Genomic DNA, 17,977 nt, shown 5'->3' on the forward strand with positions numbered 1-17,977 from the left:
GGTTAGTTCTAGTGGGAAGTTAGTGGGAAGACGGTGCCGCGGTAGCTCAATTGGTAGAGCATCGCACGCGTAATGCGAAGGCCTGATTGTTCCCCACCTGCGGCAAGTTGTTTTTTCATCCAGTTTCAATTCCATTAATTTATAATTTCTTTATTTCAATTAGTAAGTACAAATAATTTCCCTGTGTTGCCCTTCGTGTGTTTGTTGGCTTCTTATGATATTATTAATAAAAATCGGGCCCCTCTGTTAACCTCCTAAGCTACCTGCACAGTGCTTCGCATGACATAATTCCCACAGTGCGTGGAGTCTGCATACTTTTTCTAACCTCTTTCTCATGTTTTTGTCCCATTTCGCCCTATCCCCAGAGCAGAGTAGTCCAAACCCCGGACTGAGCCTAATTAAACTCGCTGCTTTTCTCTTTCAACTTCTCTCCTTCCCTTTGAGGGGCACTTGTCACTGTATTCTTAGCCTGTCAGGTTCGCGGCCGATAAAGAACTCGAACATCAAGATATATCATGCTTGTTGATTTGACTCAATTTAGCAAGGACAGAAAGCGAATGCATGAACGGCACGATACTATTACTAAAAAACCCTCTTTGCAAAAGCAATCTTGAAACGCTATTTACATACGGCACGACTTTTTTCATGGGCCCATCTCTGTAAGATATTTATATCATGAGCTCCTCGAGTTTACTGTGGGAACACGATAATTAGTAACAATCGATGAGAATTTTTTTTACACTGCATGATCACTTTTTGCAGCGAAGTTGTATAGCTCTACCACCAATGCATTTGTTGTGTTCGTGGCCAGAAAAGTTGACACTCACTTTAGCATACGCTAAAGATGAAGGCGAAAGCCTGCGCACTCACTAGAAATTCATTAGATTACTTTGACTCATTCGGATGCGTTGTTACTTCCTATTGCTTGTTTTCTCGTTACTTGTTCTCTTTTCGCCACTGGTTCTGCGTGGTTAATGGCTCGTTAGAACGGTCGTGGCTAGCCTATGAAGACCATTAAGACACATACGCAGGTTCACTGAAAGAATTTTTTTTTAAATTTTAATACGAAAATTGACGAGGATTATGGTCTTGTATATATGGTGCCTTCCACTTTCTTCTAGCGCAGACAGAATGAGAGGGACACGGAAAGGCAAATTAGACAAACACACAGCGCTAACTTTCAACAACAGATTTATTTCCAGTTTTCTCAGGCGTACTTATACTCCTCAAAACGTCACTAGACGTGTGTACATTGCTCGGCGAAAAACAAAACCGAGAAAACCTCACGCAGACACTTTTGTGGCCACACCGAAGGGTGTCCGTTCAACGCGAGCGGAGATAATCGAACTCGTTTTTTTTTATTGATATAGAAATAATGGAGCATGCGTTTGAATTTTGGTGCCATAACGCCGGACAGTCCATTTTTGGGACCATGAGCCCTGTAAGGTTTTCGCATTAAAGCTCAACCAATCACAGCGGGAGGCGCGCGTCGCGTGCGCCGCTGGGTTCCTTGCAGCACTACCAGATGGCGCTCACCTCCGCGCATCCGCACAGGAGGCATAGCATGCAGGAGCTTACACTGGAGGTAGGGGATAAGTACAAATATCTTGGCGTGTGGATAGACAATGGGGCTGAGTACCTAACGCAACATGAAAAATATGTAACGACTAAAGGTAGCAGGAATGCAGCTGTGATGAAAAATAGGGCACTGTGTAATTACAATAGGTACGAATTGGTAAAAGGCATTTGGAAAGGGGTGATGATTCCTCGTCTGACTTTCGGCAGTGCGGTCCTGTGCATGAGATCAGAGGTTCGAGCAAGGTTGGCAATTAAGAAACGTGGGGTAGGTAGGCTTGCTTTGTGAGAACACGGAAATACACCGAATCAGTGGGTATAGGGTGACGTGGGTATAGGGTGACGTGGGTATAGGGTGACGTGGAATGGACATCATTCGACGGCAGGGAAGCTAGCAGCAAGATAGAATTTGAGGAGCAATTGAGAGAACTGGCGGGAAAGTGGTGGGCTAGGGAATGTTTGGATCGCACCGCTGGTACGATCTGTTGGGAACTCGGCGCTGACGCCCGTGGTTGTACCTGGGTCGCAAGCCCCAAGGGTAGCGTTGGCCTGGCGGCCTGGGGTACAACTGGAAGCATCCGAAGGTCCCGGCAAAGCATGAGTCGACTGGTAACAACGAAACAACTTGTTTATTTTAACATCGCAAAGAGTTGGCGGTCAGGTTTGACCGAAGTAGAGAGACGGGAGAGCACTTTACTCAACAGAAGAAATCGGAGCCCTCCTTTTGGCGTCCGGGGGCAGCTGTTTTTATACTCTCGCAGTTGAGGGCAAGAAGGAACCCCTCAAAAGACGAGCACGTGAATGTACAATGGGCTAATGGTGACGCACACTGTCGTAGCGCTGCCGTAGCACCATGTCGAGCACAATGTCGTAGCACCCTGTCGTAGCGCTGCCGGTCGGGCACAATGACTGTAATGAGAGGATGATCCCTGCTTTCGCATCGCCTGGTTCGGGCACAATGACTGGAAGGAGAGGGTGCCCCTGCTGTCGCATCGCCTGGTTCAGGCACAATGACTGGAAGGAGAGGGTGATCCTTTGCGGTCGCATCGCCGCAGTCGCGCCTGGAAACACCTGCCGATGAGCGTTGCGGCGACGACGATCGGGCCAAAATGTCTGCCGCCCCGCCGCAGTCGCGCCGGCAAAACCACGTGTCGCAGGCGAAACGCAACAGACCGCCCCGCCGGGGGAAGGAGATCCCGATGGACAGGGGACTGCATCCGCTGTCCGGAGGGATGTCGCTCGATGATGCTCATAACCGAAGTCGGGCGTCCCTCGACGTTTCTTGAGCGCAGCGCACAGAGAAGGCCTCGTTCTCTCGTTCAGGTTCGCACGGGACACTGCAAAGTGACTTCGGGAGAGTTCACATTTTTGTTCTCGTTCCCGGCAAGCGTTAGAACTACGCTGAAACTCAACCGCTCAGTCAGCAAGCACGGCACAACCCTCACTAAGCCCTGCCAGGCTCTTTCCCCTTTTTATACCACTGCCTAGTTCCTTACAGTAGTCTAGCATCACTCAGAACGCGTCCACAAATTGGAAAATTGCACTAGAAAGCATATCATCACTTTGAAACACTAAACAAAAGCAATATGTTAGAAAAAATCCTGCCTCAGGAAGAAAAACATCAGTAACCAACAATTTTGAGGCTGATTCCTACGTTAGGGGCTTCGACTTAAGCCATCGGCGTTACCGTTGAGACTCCCCTTTTTGTAACGCACCTCAAAGGAATATTGTTGTAAAGCGAGGCTCCAGCGCAGGAGGCGGCCATTTTTGGGAGAGATGGTCTGCAGCCATTGGAGAGGGCAGTGATCCGTCTCAATGATAAACCTCGAGCCGGCTAGATAGCATGACAATTTCTGAACGGCCCACACGAGACATGCACACTCTTTCTCGGTGGCGCTATACGCCTGCTCACGACTGGTCAGCTTACGACTAGCATACAGGACGGGGTGTTCTACTTCTCCCTTTTCCCGTTGGCACAGTACAACGCCCATGCCTCGCTCACTAGCATCGCACTGAACAATGAACCCTTTTGTATAGTCTGGCGATCGTAGCACAGGCTGGTTTGTTAGGGCACTCTTTAGGGCGCTAAAAGCTCTTTCCTTTGTCTCGTCCCAGACGACTGTTTGAGGCTCTGACTTTCTTAGAGCATCCGTCAGGGGAGCCGCGATATCAGAGTACCTGGGGATGTACCTCTGATAGTAGCCGGCGACACCTAAGAACGACCGAATATCGGTCTTTGTGCGCGGTTGCGGAAAGTCTCGCACAGCGGCCACTTTTATTTCAGAGGGGCGGCGACGACCCTGACCAATCACGTGACCGAGGTAGACAACCTCGGCCTGTGCTAACTGGCACTTAGGAGCCTTTACTGTCAAGCCCGCTTCGCGCAGGCGGGTTAGCACTGCCCGCAAGTGTGCCATATGCTCAGACCAGGATGCGGAGAATATCGCTACGTCGTCTAGATACGGTAAAGCGAATTCTTGCTGTCCCCGCAACACTTTATCCATGAGGCTTGAAAAACAGTATGGCGCGTTCTTCAAACCAAAACTCAACACTTTAGGACGGAATGTTCCCATTGGTGAAATGAACGCCGCATACCTACTAGCCTCTTCTGTAAGTGGAACCTGCCAATAACCCCTGACAAGATCTAGGGTGGAAATAAACTGAGCGCTACTAACTTTCTCAAGGCGCTCCTCGATGTTAGGGATCGGATAAATTTGATCCTTAGTGATGGAATTAAGCCTGCGGTAGTCGACGCAAGGACGAGGTTCCTTGCCCGGTACCTCAACTAAAATCAAAGGGGAGGTATAATCACTCTCACCTGCCTCAATAACACCGAGCTGTAGCATTTTCTTTACCTCAGCCTCCATAATATCGCTCTGGCGGGGTGACACCCGATACGCCTTGGATCGTACTGGCTCTGGGGAGGTAAGTTCTATATCATGAGTAAGTACAGAAGTCCTACCAGGCCTCTCAGAGAACAGACCTTGAAACTCTTGTAAGAGCTGGTGTAGTTCGGTTTTCTGCTCAGGCGACAGCGGTGCTTTACTGATAAGGTCACTAATGACTTGACCGGTGTCTTCCCTGTTCGTCACTGAGCCTAGTCCCGGAAGCTCGACCGGAAGCTCTTCAGGAACGTTTACCATCATGCACACCACTGCTTCCCTTTGTCTATAAGGTTTGAGCAGATTACAGTGGTAAACTTGCTGTGCTTTCCGCTTTCCTGGCAGACTTACCACGTAGTTAACGTCCGACAGTTTCTGAACAATTCGCGCTGGGCCCTCCCACTGCACGTCTAGTTTGTTGTTTAGCGATGTGCGCAATATCATGACCTCATCGCCAACCTCAAAACGACGGGCCCTGGCTGTCCGATCATAATAAACCTTGGCCCTCTGCTGGGCCTTTGTCATTGCTTCACCTGACAACTCCTGTGCCCTTCTTAAGCGTTCGAGGAGCTTAAGCACGTACTCCACCACGACTGGGTCGTCGCCCCTACCTTCCCACGATTCTCGAAGCATGCGAAGCGGAGATCGAAGCGAGCGACCGTACACCAGTTCAGCTGGCGAAAACCCCGTAGCCGCATGCGGCGCGGTCCTTAAAGCAAACATCACCCCAGGCAGACACAGCTCCCAGTCAGTTCGATGTTCAAAACACAACGCTCTCAACACGCGCTTCATGACGGAGTGGAGCTTCTCAACGGAATTCGACTGTGGGTGGTACACTGAGCTGTGTAACAGCTTTACCCCACACCTTTCGAGAAAAGTTGTCGTCAAAGCGCTAGTAAACACTGTGCCCTGATCTGATTGGATTTCCGCAGGGAAACCAACTCGCGCAAATATGGACAGTAGTGCATTAACTATCTCAACTGAGCTGAGTTCTTTAAGCGGCACTGCTTCAGGGAACTTTGTCGCTGGGCAGATCACAGTCAAAATGTGTCTGTACCCCGTGGCTGTTACCGGCAGAGGTCCCACAGTATCAATAACGAGCCGTCTAAAAGGCTCCGTAATGATAGGTACCAATTTCAACGGCGCCCTCGATTTGTCCCCTGGTTTGCCCACCCGCTGACAAGTGTCACATGTCCTCACGAAATGGTCTGCGTCCCGAAAACACCCTGGCCAATAGTACTCTTGCAAGAGACGGTCCTTAGTTTTCTTAACTCCTAGGTGTCCGGACCACGAACCCCCGTGTGACAAGCGCAACAGATCCTGACGATAGCATTGAGGCACGATCAGCTGATCGAACTCCACTCCTCTGCGGTCTAGATACTTCCGGTACAGGACTCCACCTCTTTCCACAAAACGCGCAGTTTTCCTGGCGATACCTTCTTTGACATTGCAGCGCACGTTTTCCAGGCTGCCATCCTTTTTTTGCTCGGCTATCAAAGCCGTCCGGCTGACTTTTAGCAACCTATCAAGTCCGTCTGACGTAGGCGCGATGAGCAAATCAGTAGATAGCTCTTCTAACTTTCCCGCGTCGGGCGTTTCCTCTCCAGTATCTGGCGCCTTTAACGTTACAGACTCAAGTTTATTCAGTTCGGGCGTGCTCGGAATATCAGCTTGCTGCGCCTCTGACCCTTTTTCGTTGTTTGATAACGTCGGCCCCGCAACTACCGCCTTTGCAGCGAGCTCCCGAACCTTCGATCTGGTTAAGGCCTGAACACTAGCTTCACCAAACAAAAGCCCCTTCTCGCGCAGGAGGTGATCGGACCTGTTTGAAAATAGGTACGGGTACTGGGGGGGCAGCATAGATGACACTGCCGCCTCCGTCTCAAGCGCTCCGAAAGGTCCTTCAATAAGCACTTTTGCTACCGGCAGACACACGCTATGAGCTTCCACGGCTTGCTTGATCCATGCGCACTCGCCCGTGAACATATGGGGTTCTACGTAAGACGGGTGAACTACATCCATCGTAGCTGCGGAATCGCGAAGCACTCGGCACTCTTTCCCGTTCACGAGGAGGTCTCGCATGTAAGGCTCGAGAAGCTTCATGTTCTCGTCAGTGCTGCCTATTGAAAAAAACACAACTTTTGGTGTTGTTTCCGGACACTGTGCCGAAAAGTGACCCGGCTTCTGGCACGTATAACACAAGCGCGCTCGCCTCATCTCGAACCGCTTTCTGCGTTTGGCTGCCGCCGTCTCTTTACGTTTGGTCGGACTGCTTTCGCTCGCATCCGCACTACGCGTGTCCCCCTTTAATCTCATGGGCGTGAACTTCGGCCTCTCAAACTTCGAGCCAAATTCACCCTTTTGACCGTCCTTAGCTCCGCGAGCCCGACGCGTCACAAACTCCTCGGCTAGCTCAGCGGCTTTAGCCACCGTACAAACGTCTGGCCTATCCAAGACCCAGTATCGCACGTTCTCCGGTAACCGACTATAAAACTGTTCTAGCCCGAAACACTGCAGAACTTTATCGTGGTCACCAAACGCTTTCTCTTCTTTGAGCCACTCCTGCATGTTCGACATAAGCCTATACGCAAACTCTGTATATGACTCACTTCTGCCTTTCTCATTTTCCCGAAACTTCCGACGGAACGCCTCCGCAGACAGCCGGTACTTTTTTAGCAGACTCGATTTTACTTTGTCGAAATCCTCTGCTTCCTCTCTATCCAAGCGAGCGACTACGTCGGCCGCCTCGCCGGGTAACAAAGTGAGCAAGCGCTGTGGCCACGTTTCCCGAGAGAACCCCTGCTTCCCGCACGTTCGCTCAAAGTTAACCAGGAACAAACCAATGTCCTCTCCAAGCTTAAACGGCCGCATCAGGTCAGTCATTTTGAACAATACTCGTTCTCCTGCACCGTGTGCCTGACTTCCATTACGAGCGCGTTCCATCTCTACCTCGAGACGCTTCATTTCCAAAGCGTGTTCGCGCTCTTCTTTTTTCTCTTGTTGCTCTCGCTCTTTCTGTTCTTTACGTTCACGCTCTTCTTTTTCTTTCTGTTCTTTAAGTTCGCGCTCCTGTCTCTCTTTTTGCTCTTTAAGTTCGCGCTCCTGTTTCTCTTTTTGCTCTTTAAGTTCGCGCTCCTGTCTTTTTGACCTCTCCTCAATAGTCTCAAGGCATTCCGACAGCTCGTCATCCTCAGCCTCTAACTCAAGAATAGCCTTTAGCAGTTCAGGTTTTCTTAGTTTGTCTGAGACATCCAGACCCAACTCTCTTGCAAGCTCCAACAATTTCGGTTTGCGCAACGACTTCAAATCCATGGCTGCTCTGAATGCTGCTTTCTCTACTGCTTACTATTGTCTTGCCGCAAACTAACCCGGCAGCAACGACAACCACAATTACCAGCTCTGTTTCTGACACTAACAAAAAGCCTGGCAAAGCTCAGAAGAAGAAAGTCCCGCACTCACCAAACCTCGCAGCCAAGAGTCCAGCGCAGTCGTTCCGCTGCAGGCAACCAGTCATCACACAGGGCTCGTTGCACTGCTCCCGGATCGTCGATGAGCTGCTCAGCATACAGTCAACTGCATCTCTTCGCTGCTGGCCTCCGTTGTCGCGATCTCACCGCTGGCAGACAGTTGTTTGGATCGGAGGCGATCTCACCGCTGCCAACCAGATGTTTGGATCGCACCGCTGGTACGATCTGTTGGGAACTCGGCGCTGACGCCCGTGGTTGTACCTGGGTCGCAAGCCCCAAGGGTAGCGTTGGCCTGGCGGCCTGGGGTACAACTGGAAGCATCCGAAGGTCCCGGCAAAGCATGAGTCGACTGGTAACAACGAAACAACTTGTTTATTTTAACATCGCAAAGAGTTGGCGGTCAGGTTTGACCGAAGTAGAGAGACGGGAGAGCACTTTACTCAACAGAAGTAATCGGAGCCCTCCTTTTGGCGTCCGGGGGCAGCTGTTTTTATACTCTCGCAGTTGAGGGCAAGAAGGAACCCCTCAAAAGACGAGCACGTGAATGTACAATGGGCTAATGGTGACGCACACTGTCGTAGCGCTGCCGTAGCACCATGTCGAGCACAATGTCGTAGCACCCTGTCGTAGCGCTGCCGGTCGGGCACAATGACTGTAATGAGAGGATGATCCCTGCTTTCGCATCGCCTGGTTCGGGCACAATGACTGGAAGGAGAGGGTGCCCCTGCTGTCGCATCGCCTGGTTCAGGCACAATGACTGGAAGGAGAGGGTGATCCTTTGCGGTCGCATCGCCGCAGTCGCGCCTGGAAACACCTGCCGATGAGCGTTGCGGCGACGACGATCGGGCCAAAATGTCTGCCGCCCCGCCGCAGTCGCGCCGGCAAAACCACGTGTCGCAGGCGAAACGCAACAGGAAGTTTCCAGTTACGTGTAAGTGAGAAATGTTGACACAAAATGGAGGAAGCGAACCAGAAAATTGTCAAGCAAATATTTGGACAGCAGCGGGGGCAAACCAAAAAATATCGGTTAAGGAAAAGGTTAAAGAAACAGAGAGGGAGCTGTGGAAAATAAGGGTGTAGACGAAATCAGCACTGGTAACATACGGAACTTTCAAGCGGGAAATTGCCAAAGAAGATATCTACAATAATTCTAGGGGAAGCTCTTTGTTGTTCGAAGCCAGGACGGGAGCATTGAGGACTAAGGCATACCGAGTCAAGTACCAAGGAATAGACACGTTACGCAGTGCGTGTGGACAGGAGGAGGAAACAGATGAACACCTGATACTTTTCTATAAAGGGTTTCGCCCTACAGTTCAAAGCAACGGGGTGACTTTTTCAGGGCGTTGGGGTTTAGGGACAGTGGAGGCAAAATCGACATTAAGCGGGAAGAAATAACCAAACCAAGCTTATCTGATTTGTGGCTAAAATGAAGGCAAGAGTCAAATTTCACCCTTCACTAAGTCCAAAATATACTAATAGCCAAGGCTAGGTGGCATGTACCCCCACCCGATTTAAAGGGATCAGCCTTATCCATCCATCCATCCGTCCATCCAACCGCAGCAGCGGCGGCGCTGGCCGTGCGGGGAATGAAAAAAAGAAGCAGAAAGCTCGCCTTCGTGCATAGAGTTCGCGTAAGGGTTTCCCGGTAAAGATGACGGCTGCATAAGCTGCAGCTGCCGCTTCGCGGCAACTGTAGCATACAAAGCCGGGAGTGACGTAACTACAATTGCATACGTAAAGGAAGAACCCGCCTAGCACCTGATTTCATTCGTGTTCTTTCTGATAGCGCTATGGAAAGGTCACGCATAGTTAGCACTCCTGAAGAGCAGCGCGAATACGATAAGCGACGGGAAGAACTGCAACGTCAGTATACACAATGGCGTCGTGCTCAGTCTCGACAGGGCCCACTTCAAGGCTACGTCACATTGGTCTATCAGATCAGGTGATACCACAGCTTCGCTGGACAACCACCTTAATAGCGTAGATTGGAGCCCATTTTTTTTCTTATTCGTAAATACATTTATACAACACGCGCTACCTAAAATACATAAAGTACGTAGTCATGAAAATGCCTACGTCGGAGGTTTAGTGCTATAGCGGTAACGTATGGTCCACATATTAAATTCATGATATTTGACAGATGGGGCCAGATTTTGCAACGATTCTTTAATTCGCTGGCTGGCACGTTATTGATGCGTAATCGTCAAATGGCCCATTGAGCGAAAAAGTAGGCGTCTGACGTTTGGACAAGCGACAAACGACACCTAAATTCCCATCGGCTGCGACGCCACGTCACGATCCAGCGCGCCTCGACGGAACAGAGCAGGCTAAAGGAAACACCTGCTGGCCTCGATAGCGCGTCAGATGTTGTGAGAGGGGAGAGGGCTCGCCGCGACGCCAGTCACCCTCGCTCTCGGAAGCCTGTGTTAACCGCGCTTTCCTTGTCCGCGCAAGCTCTCACCTTCGTTCTAACTGGGTCTCGGTAAGGCTAAATCAAAGCGCGCCAAGTCAACGCCTCCGATAGATAGCAGGCCTGTGAACTCTGCTTTACGGCGTCATGCTACTTGGACCGAAATTTCCATTACCAAGCCCGGCGTGACGAAAGCGGTGGCGATAAAAATCACCGCGGCTTACTGGGGAACGTCCCCATTAGATTCTATGGCAGGCGGGCAAGGTAGCATGACGTCATGGATCGAAGTGCACCGGCCTTGCGCTACCTAGGAGGCATTGGCCAAGCCTGTCAACGCGCTCGCTTGCCGATGAGAAGTTCATAACTCGAAATACCGCTCAGCGGCCTTCAATTGGACATTAATGTGTTCTCATTCACAACTCATGAGAAGTGCTTAGGTGTCCTCGGATATCGGTTTACGGCGAAACTGTCTATGGTTAGGGTGTGACAATAAATGTGTCCGAGATGGTGACAGAAACAAATCATCATGTGGGCCGATCGTGGTGACAGTGCAGAAAGGGACAAAGCTCAATGGCACATACCCTTGTAAGGTCGGGGACCTGTAACGAGCCCTTAAACTACCCTTGTCGCATGTGGGACCCAACGAAGTCCCAGGCACAAGGGCAGCAAAGGATGTTTTTGAAAAAAAAAAAATGTTTTATACGACTTTCTCAAAAAGGTCTGTAAAAAAATTCTCGGTGCCAACCGCGAAAACGCGCTAGTGCCATTGCTCGCGTGTTCGTAGTCGTCGTCTTCTATACGTATGGATCCGTTGTGCAAAAAAACTATCATTAGAAATGGCTCGAGCGTCGTTGTCTTCCACAGCGGGCTCCTTTGCCGCTCATCATTACAGCGTAGAATTTCACATGGAGCTTCAGCCCCCCCCCCCCCCCCACCCCACGACATTTTTTCGTGCTGTCCATGCACCGCCGACCAAAACAACCCCCGGCGCCAAAAATCATTCTGGATTTTGTCTAGAATGTCTTGTTCACGCACGAAAAGACATCTCAGCAAGTACATTGCGAACTCGGGCTGGATATCGCGGTACCAGCCATGCACCGGGAACAATGTCTTACTCCGTGACCGGGAGTCACATAAAGCAAGGAGCCCCATCCGAGCACAAAGTTTCAAGGGCGTTTTGATGGCGAGCGGGCGCGCCACGGCATCTCGCGAAGGCCGCGGAATCTACGGAGCGCATGGATTTCAATTCCGAAACTTTATGAGTATAAAGTTCTCATAAACTTCTGCTGCGAAAGGTGCATTGACATTTCTAAAGTCGTGCTTTAGATTTTCAATTTCGGAACATTGTGGGTTAAATGTTGTTATAAACATTTGACGCCAAAGGTGCATTGATTTTTCTAAATTCGTGCATCACAACATACAACGATACAAGCCAAATCAACATACTATCAGACAAGTTGACAAAGCACGTAGCGAGGTCCGATGAGACGAAGCATTGCGGTGGTTCATTTGTGCCGTCATGTCACAGAAAAAATGTCAAATTTTTTTTCACCTGTGCCAAATCATCCATGTCAAGACACTAAAGCCAGCAAAAGTAACTACGTTCTTGTTTACTGTTTTACTTTGACTTTTATTCGCGAGGACACATTGAGCCTCTTCAATTTTCTTGTTCTGGCTACCCGCGGCCTGCAGAGCCAGCCAGACCGCATGCGTTTTTCTCGTGTTGCCCCGAACACCGCCCAGCGCACTTCGGTGCGCGTTTGTTTTTCTCTGGCCGAGGGGATTTCCACCTGGCAGAGTTTTGGAAATCTTCTGGCTAGCAGACGAGAAAAAGAAACAATGGTCACTCGCCGCCATCACTGTGGGGACTCGACGTATTGCAACGCATTCGCTTGAGCGCAACCTCTCCGGAAAGTCTCGCCTCGCCGGTGTAGGATACCGAGCAGTATGCGTATCGTTCTCTGTGGACCAAACGTCTCACGTTTCCTTCCGTATTCCTTCGGTAGCCACATTAGGTGCCCAAAGTAGGCATTCGATTGTGGCCAACATGCTTTCCCTCGCGTTTTTTTTTTCATTTCAGTGCACTCGCCTCACAAAAGAAAAAGAAGTGACATTGTTGCGGTGCACCGAATTGTCGCATGGTGAAAGTTCGACTTTGTTACTTCTTCTTTTGCGGAAAGTAATTGACCACGGGACGCTTCAGTTGCCGGATATTCTTATTGTATTAGTGCGATAGCAATTATATGGACACTCCAGGCACATTCCTGCCGTCGCCGTCGCCCTCATATTCCAAATAAAGTCCTATGCGATAACACCCTGACCGTGCGCCGCATGCTGTAATGTGTGAGTGAAAGAGTAGGGAGGGGGGGTGGCATAGGTGAGCCGACGATGGTGCATTAGTCTAGTATGCGCAAGGGAGAAAAGCGAGGAGGAAGCGCGCCGCCTTCCGTCGCGCGCGATACATCGGAGGAGTAGAGGGAGGAGGGGCGGGCCTTACGATTCTGTGATCTGTGAATCCGTGGATGCGCAACATGTTTATTCCCCTTGTTTGACTCATTATATACCGTGAATTTTTCTTAGATACGTAGATTTCTTAAATATCTTATTGTGAGGTTTTGTGTTTACGAGCAGTGAACTTTGTTTCCAGCGACACTTTTCTGCCCTTTATCAAGCTGTAGCTTCGCATTTGTATGTTCCATTGTATCTTCGCATTTCTAATGTACGAGGGCGAGTCAAATGAAAGTGAGCCAACCAACACCTGCGGAATAATAGTTATGTTCATGATCTGCGAAGCATGCGCGTAGCACACAGGCATCTCTCATTTACAAAAGTGGCGCGCAGGTGTGGGTATAAAGGTTTTTTAATGCTCTCATACATTGGGTTGAACATGGTTGCGTCACATAATGGACGCTCCAAAAGTTGAACAGCGTGGTGTAGTGAGGTTTTTTTACAGTTGGAGGTGTTTCCTAAAAAGAAATTAGTCGCCGTATGGCTGCCGTGTACGTTGGACATTGCATTTCATTGGCCACTGCGAAGCGTTGGAGCAAACGGTTCAAAGAAGGACGTGAAAGTTGCAAAGACGATCCAAAACCGGGCCAAAGCCACCGTGCAATCACCCCCAACACAATTGCAAAGGTTCATGAGCTGATTAGACAATAACGGAGGATAAGCATTGAGGAACTGGCAGAGCGCGTGAACATCTGTCACGTTCAGTTCGCACCATAATTCATTTATGTCTCGGTTATGGGCTCTTCTGTGCGCAATGGGTGCCCAAGATTTTGAACCAACGCCAGAAGACGAGGAAGTTCAGCGCTGCCTTGACTCATCTGATCCGGTATCACAATGAGGGTGACGACTTCTTGTCTGCAACTGTGACCGGGAACGAATCATGGTGCCACTACTACGAGCCTGAAACACGACGGCAAAGCTTATAGTGGAAACATTCAAATTCACCACTCCCAAAGAAAGCAAAGGCCGTCATTTCCGCCGGAAAGGTGTTGTTGACTTCTTTTTTTTTTGGATCGTCAGGGGCAATTACTGATCGAATTTGCTAAACCTCGAGACACTATCAATCGTTTCCGGTATTGTGAAACGCCGGATCGGTTGCGTGTGGCAATCAAGAACGAACGACGTGGAAAATTGACGAATGGGGTCATCTTGCTCCACGACAATGCCCGTCCCCACGTCGCTGATGTAGTTAACACAAAACTGGGAAAGTTCAAGTGGCAAACGCTGAAACATCCGCCATACAGTCCAGACCTGTAGCCTTGAGACTTCCACGTTTTGGAGCAATGAAAAAAAAACAGCTTAAGGGAACCAGATTCGTGTTGGACGATGACGTGAAAGAGTGAGTTACAGACTTTTTGAAGTAGCAACCCAGGGAGTTTTATGAGACGTGAATCACGCGACTCTTTAGTCAGTAGGACAAATGTCTTAATGCTCATGGAGGCTACATTTAAATAAAGTACCCCGCTTGTCATGTATTCTCATTGGCTTACTTTCATTTGACTCGTCCACGTATATTCTGCAGAACTCCTGCTTTTTATATGTGATCTCTGTTGCGGCTATAATTTCGATGCAATTGCTCACAGTACACGACCGGTGATAGCTGCTTCTGAGCAATACACTGGAACAAAGGACAGCGTTATTGACAATTTTCCCTGGCCGTCGTGGACGTACAAAAATGTAAACATGATTCTTGATTGACAAAGTTTAATTAAAATATTTGTCCTCAACTTGTTCATTTCACGGCCTTTACATTTTTCATATCAGCGGCATGCACTGCTTCGCTGGTTTCGTGGTAAGGTTTGTAACAGCGCACCCAAGACAAGGACAACAGAAGGAATAAAACGAAGACACGGCGCTGTGTCGTCGTTTTATTCCGTCTGTTGTCCTCAGCGCCGTGTCGTCGTTTTATTCTTTCTGCTGTCCTTGTCATGGGTGCGCTGTTACAAACCTTACCATGAAGCCCAACCGACTGGCCCAACTTGCCGTTCTGTTGCTGGTTTCGAACTGATATATTTCTAAAGTTCGTGTGATATTTTCTTTACTTATTAAATAGACAAAATATATATATATATAATCGAAGCATTGATATCAGTTATTTCGGGCACAATTTTGGGACACACGAGTGTCTTCTTTTATGAAAAAATACATATTTCACTTGTCTTGACAGTGCTTAGCGTTCAAGAATTCGTTTGCGGCATCTTTCGCAATGACAATGCAGTTATTATTCATGTATTTGATCCCTCGAAAAATTCTATAAGGAGGAGGCCGAGCTGCAACGTGAGCCCCCCGAACGAAATTTCCGGCTACGCCACTGAACTACAACTATGGGAAGACCACGAGTGATGCGCACTCCCGAGGAAGAAGCTTGCTGCCACGAAACTTGCTCTCATTGCTGGCGCGCAAAAAAGGGGGAGGAACAACTTGCACGTGAAAAAAAAAAAAAAAAAGAAGAGAAGAGTACGGCAAAACACAAACAGAAACCTCACGCGCAAAAAAAAAAAAAAAAAGACATTGGCAGAACCGCAAAAAAAAAAAAAAAAGAGCACTCCTAAGGCTTGCTCACCACGCCAAGCACGCGAAAGCGAAAATGAGGTGAAAGAATGGTGAAACAAAATATTTACAATATAGACTGCTTGCGATGTTTGACTTGCATGATGTGACACTTGGTGTAACCAACACAGCTTCGCTGTTCGACCATCTTGATGGACTGTATAAGGGGCGGCGATTTTTTTTCTTTTATTTTTTAGCCGTCGCTGTCGCCAGGACCGGCCACTCGGTGGGTCGGGTGATAAAATTATAGAATCTAAGGAAAATCGTTACAAAATTGCCCCCAGAAGTGCTTCTCTTCTCCTCTTGTTTGAATAATTCGCCATTCTTTCCCTCATGTATGCACCTCCGCTATGAATAACTAACCTATTCGTCATTTACCCGCCCCTCCTCATGTAAGTAGGTTATCTCGCAAGGCACGGGCGTTGTACGGTAGATTGATAACTATGGCGTATTGATTGATAGTCGTGCCCACAAAGACGCGCTTTGGGAAAATAGCAAGAGGAAATTGCATCTATGGCATTTAAGCGGTATTCACTCGGTTACCTAAGCGGATTCTGCAGGCGTCGCCGCCACCGCGACAATTCTATGAGCGGCTCGATTACTTGTTGGCACAGCGCTGACGCTATGACGCCATGCTTTAACTCCGGGCGATGCCCGCCAAGTCATTCGACCAACTGTTCGTGGACGCGCGACCCTATGATTTCCTCCCCCAACACGATAGAGAAAGGGCGGGCGCGTTTCTCGGTGCGGCGTCCAGGTGCCACTAGTTTCCTCTCGGGCCGGTGCTATTCATGCCGCGCCGCAGCGGCGGCGTGGCGGCGTCCGCGTCGGCCAGCGGAGGGGGCGCCACCAGGGCTGCGCACGAGCAAGACGCAGCGCGCGTCGAGAAGCGGTAATCAGGGCGCTCTCGCCTAGGATGAGATTCCGCGAGACCTTTCATCTCCCTTCATCCAGTTTAATCAATATGGCTGCCCCGACACCAACAACACGATTCAGTGACAACTACGAGCTGAAAGAAGAACTAGGAAAGTGAGTACAAACTGGCTGACTGCTTCCCAATAGCTTAGTGAATACTTCGGCCCGCCTTTGGCCAGGGTAACTGCTGCCGCAGCGAGCATGGGAGCGCGGCGCTCCCGATGCGCTCTCCTCCTGGGGGGCTCCGATGCTCGGTCGGCGCCCTTGCCAGTCGCCCGGCCGTTGCACAGGCCGGGCCACGGTCAAGGCTGCAGTGTTTCGTGCCGTTTCGTTACTGCTGCCGATGCCCGTGCACTTTGACGAATAGAGCACACTGGCGACGCCGTCCCACTGCCGCTGCGAGCCCGCTACGGCGGCTTTCCTCTGGGTCGTGTCTGGTCCGGAGAAGCGTCAGAAAATAGCTGCCTTACGAGCCCGTGTGCTAGGTCGCACGCACGCGCCCAATATCGCGCCTGCGCTGCTGAACGGCTCTTAAGAGGCTTCATGATTTTTGCCGATCTGGTGGGACTGAAATCCTGGTAGCCACCGTTGCAGTACCGCTGCTCTCACTGCACAGCGGGGCAGCCCACAGTCAGGAGCCCGGCCCACCACCGGCCTTGCCGCAATCGGGCGATGCCTGCTCCCACCGGTCGCCCCCACAGTGACATTATTGCCGCATCGCTGGTGCGTTCAGACGGCCGCATTATCTCATTTCCTGCGGATAAACGCTTCATTCCGCAATCGATAGTTTGTCCCAGCCGTTAGCTCCCTTTGCCCATGGAAAAGACCAGCTGTGCGTTTTCACATTTGGATGTAGGGGATACGCGATTTGGCTCGCGGGTTTGACTGAAATGTACACGCGTGACGCGTGTCACGCATGTAGAAAGGCCACGTTTTTGGACGCTATCTCTTGTAAAAGCACGTTTTCTCGTGATTTTGTTGCAGAACTGCGTTTGAACTGTCATAACCGTGAGGAGTCGAAGTCGAACGCGTCGATGAAATAACTCTGGAAGGTGGTCGAAGTCTTGCAATACGTCCCTGTTATTGTGAGGCACTGTGATTTCGTGAACAAACCTATCGCGTATGTGTTGCAGGCAATGATGATGATCGCATTCTATGAATTCTCCAAATTCTGCTTTCTGTCGTAGCTCTGTCCATGTTAAGTTGGATATAGCTATGACACACGTTCTGGGAGCCACCATTTGCAAGGGATGGCTAGGAGATATTGGTTTGACTGCTGCATTTTTATATGTCCCTAATCCATGTGTGAAGAAAACTACTCGCATTGGTGATTCAGCCGAACATTTTCTTGCAGCATGATTATTTCCATTCACACGCTGAAAAATGCCATATGTTAATGTGCTCACCATGTCAAACTGCATGGCACATTATTACACTTTAAAGGTCATGTTGGTTATGCAGAAGAAATTACAATACTACTAGTTCTCTTAAAGAGTACCCAGAGTATATTTACTAATGCGTAGTCTACTTTGTCATAAATTGCAGTTCTTGATGCATGAGACCTAGGGTTTATTGGCAGCCTTTGTATTGTTGTACGACACTTGTGGTATCTGTACGGTAATCAGGGGACCCCCTGTTGAGGAATGTGGCTGTAAAGGACGAAACGGCTC

The 17,977-nt window shown here is 49.7% G+C and overlaps 1 protein-coding gene and 1 pseudogene across 20 annotated transcripts in view; both read left to right on the forward strand.

The window, feature by feature from the left end:
* Positions 1–1,525: 1,525 nt before the first annotated feature.
* Positions 1,526–16,288, forward strand: LOC142580253 (uncharacterized; annotated as a pseudogene).
* Positions 16,236–17,977, forward strand: part of CaMKII (Calcium/calmodulin-dependent protein kinase II) — a 284,190-nt gene continuing 282,448 nt past the window's right edge. For 6 of the 20 annotated variants that reach the window (XM_075693275.1, XM_075693294.1, XM_075693303.1 and 3 more), the window contains exon 1: positions 16,238–16,421. In XM_075693275.1, the coding sequence (XP_075549390.1) occupies positions 16,309–16,421 (113 nt within the window). In that variant the 5' untranslated portion in view covers positions 16,238–16,308. Of the gene's footprint in view, positions 16,422–17,977 lie in introns of all 20 variants that reach the window. The other 14 variants (XM_075693339.1, XM_075693363.1, XM_075693312.1 and 11 more) reach the window with 5 other exon arrangements.

This window comes from Dermacentor variabilis, chromosome 1, assembly GCF_050947875.1.
Source record: "Dermacentor variabilis isolate Ectoservices chromosome 1, ASM5094787v1, whole genome shotgun sequence".
Lineage (NCBI taxonomy): Eukaryota > Metazoa > Arthropoda > Arachnida > Ixodida > Ixodidae > Dermacentor > Dermacentor variabilis.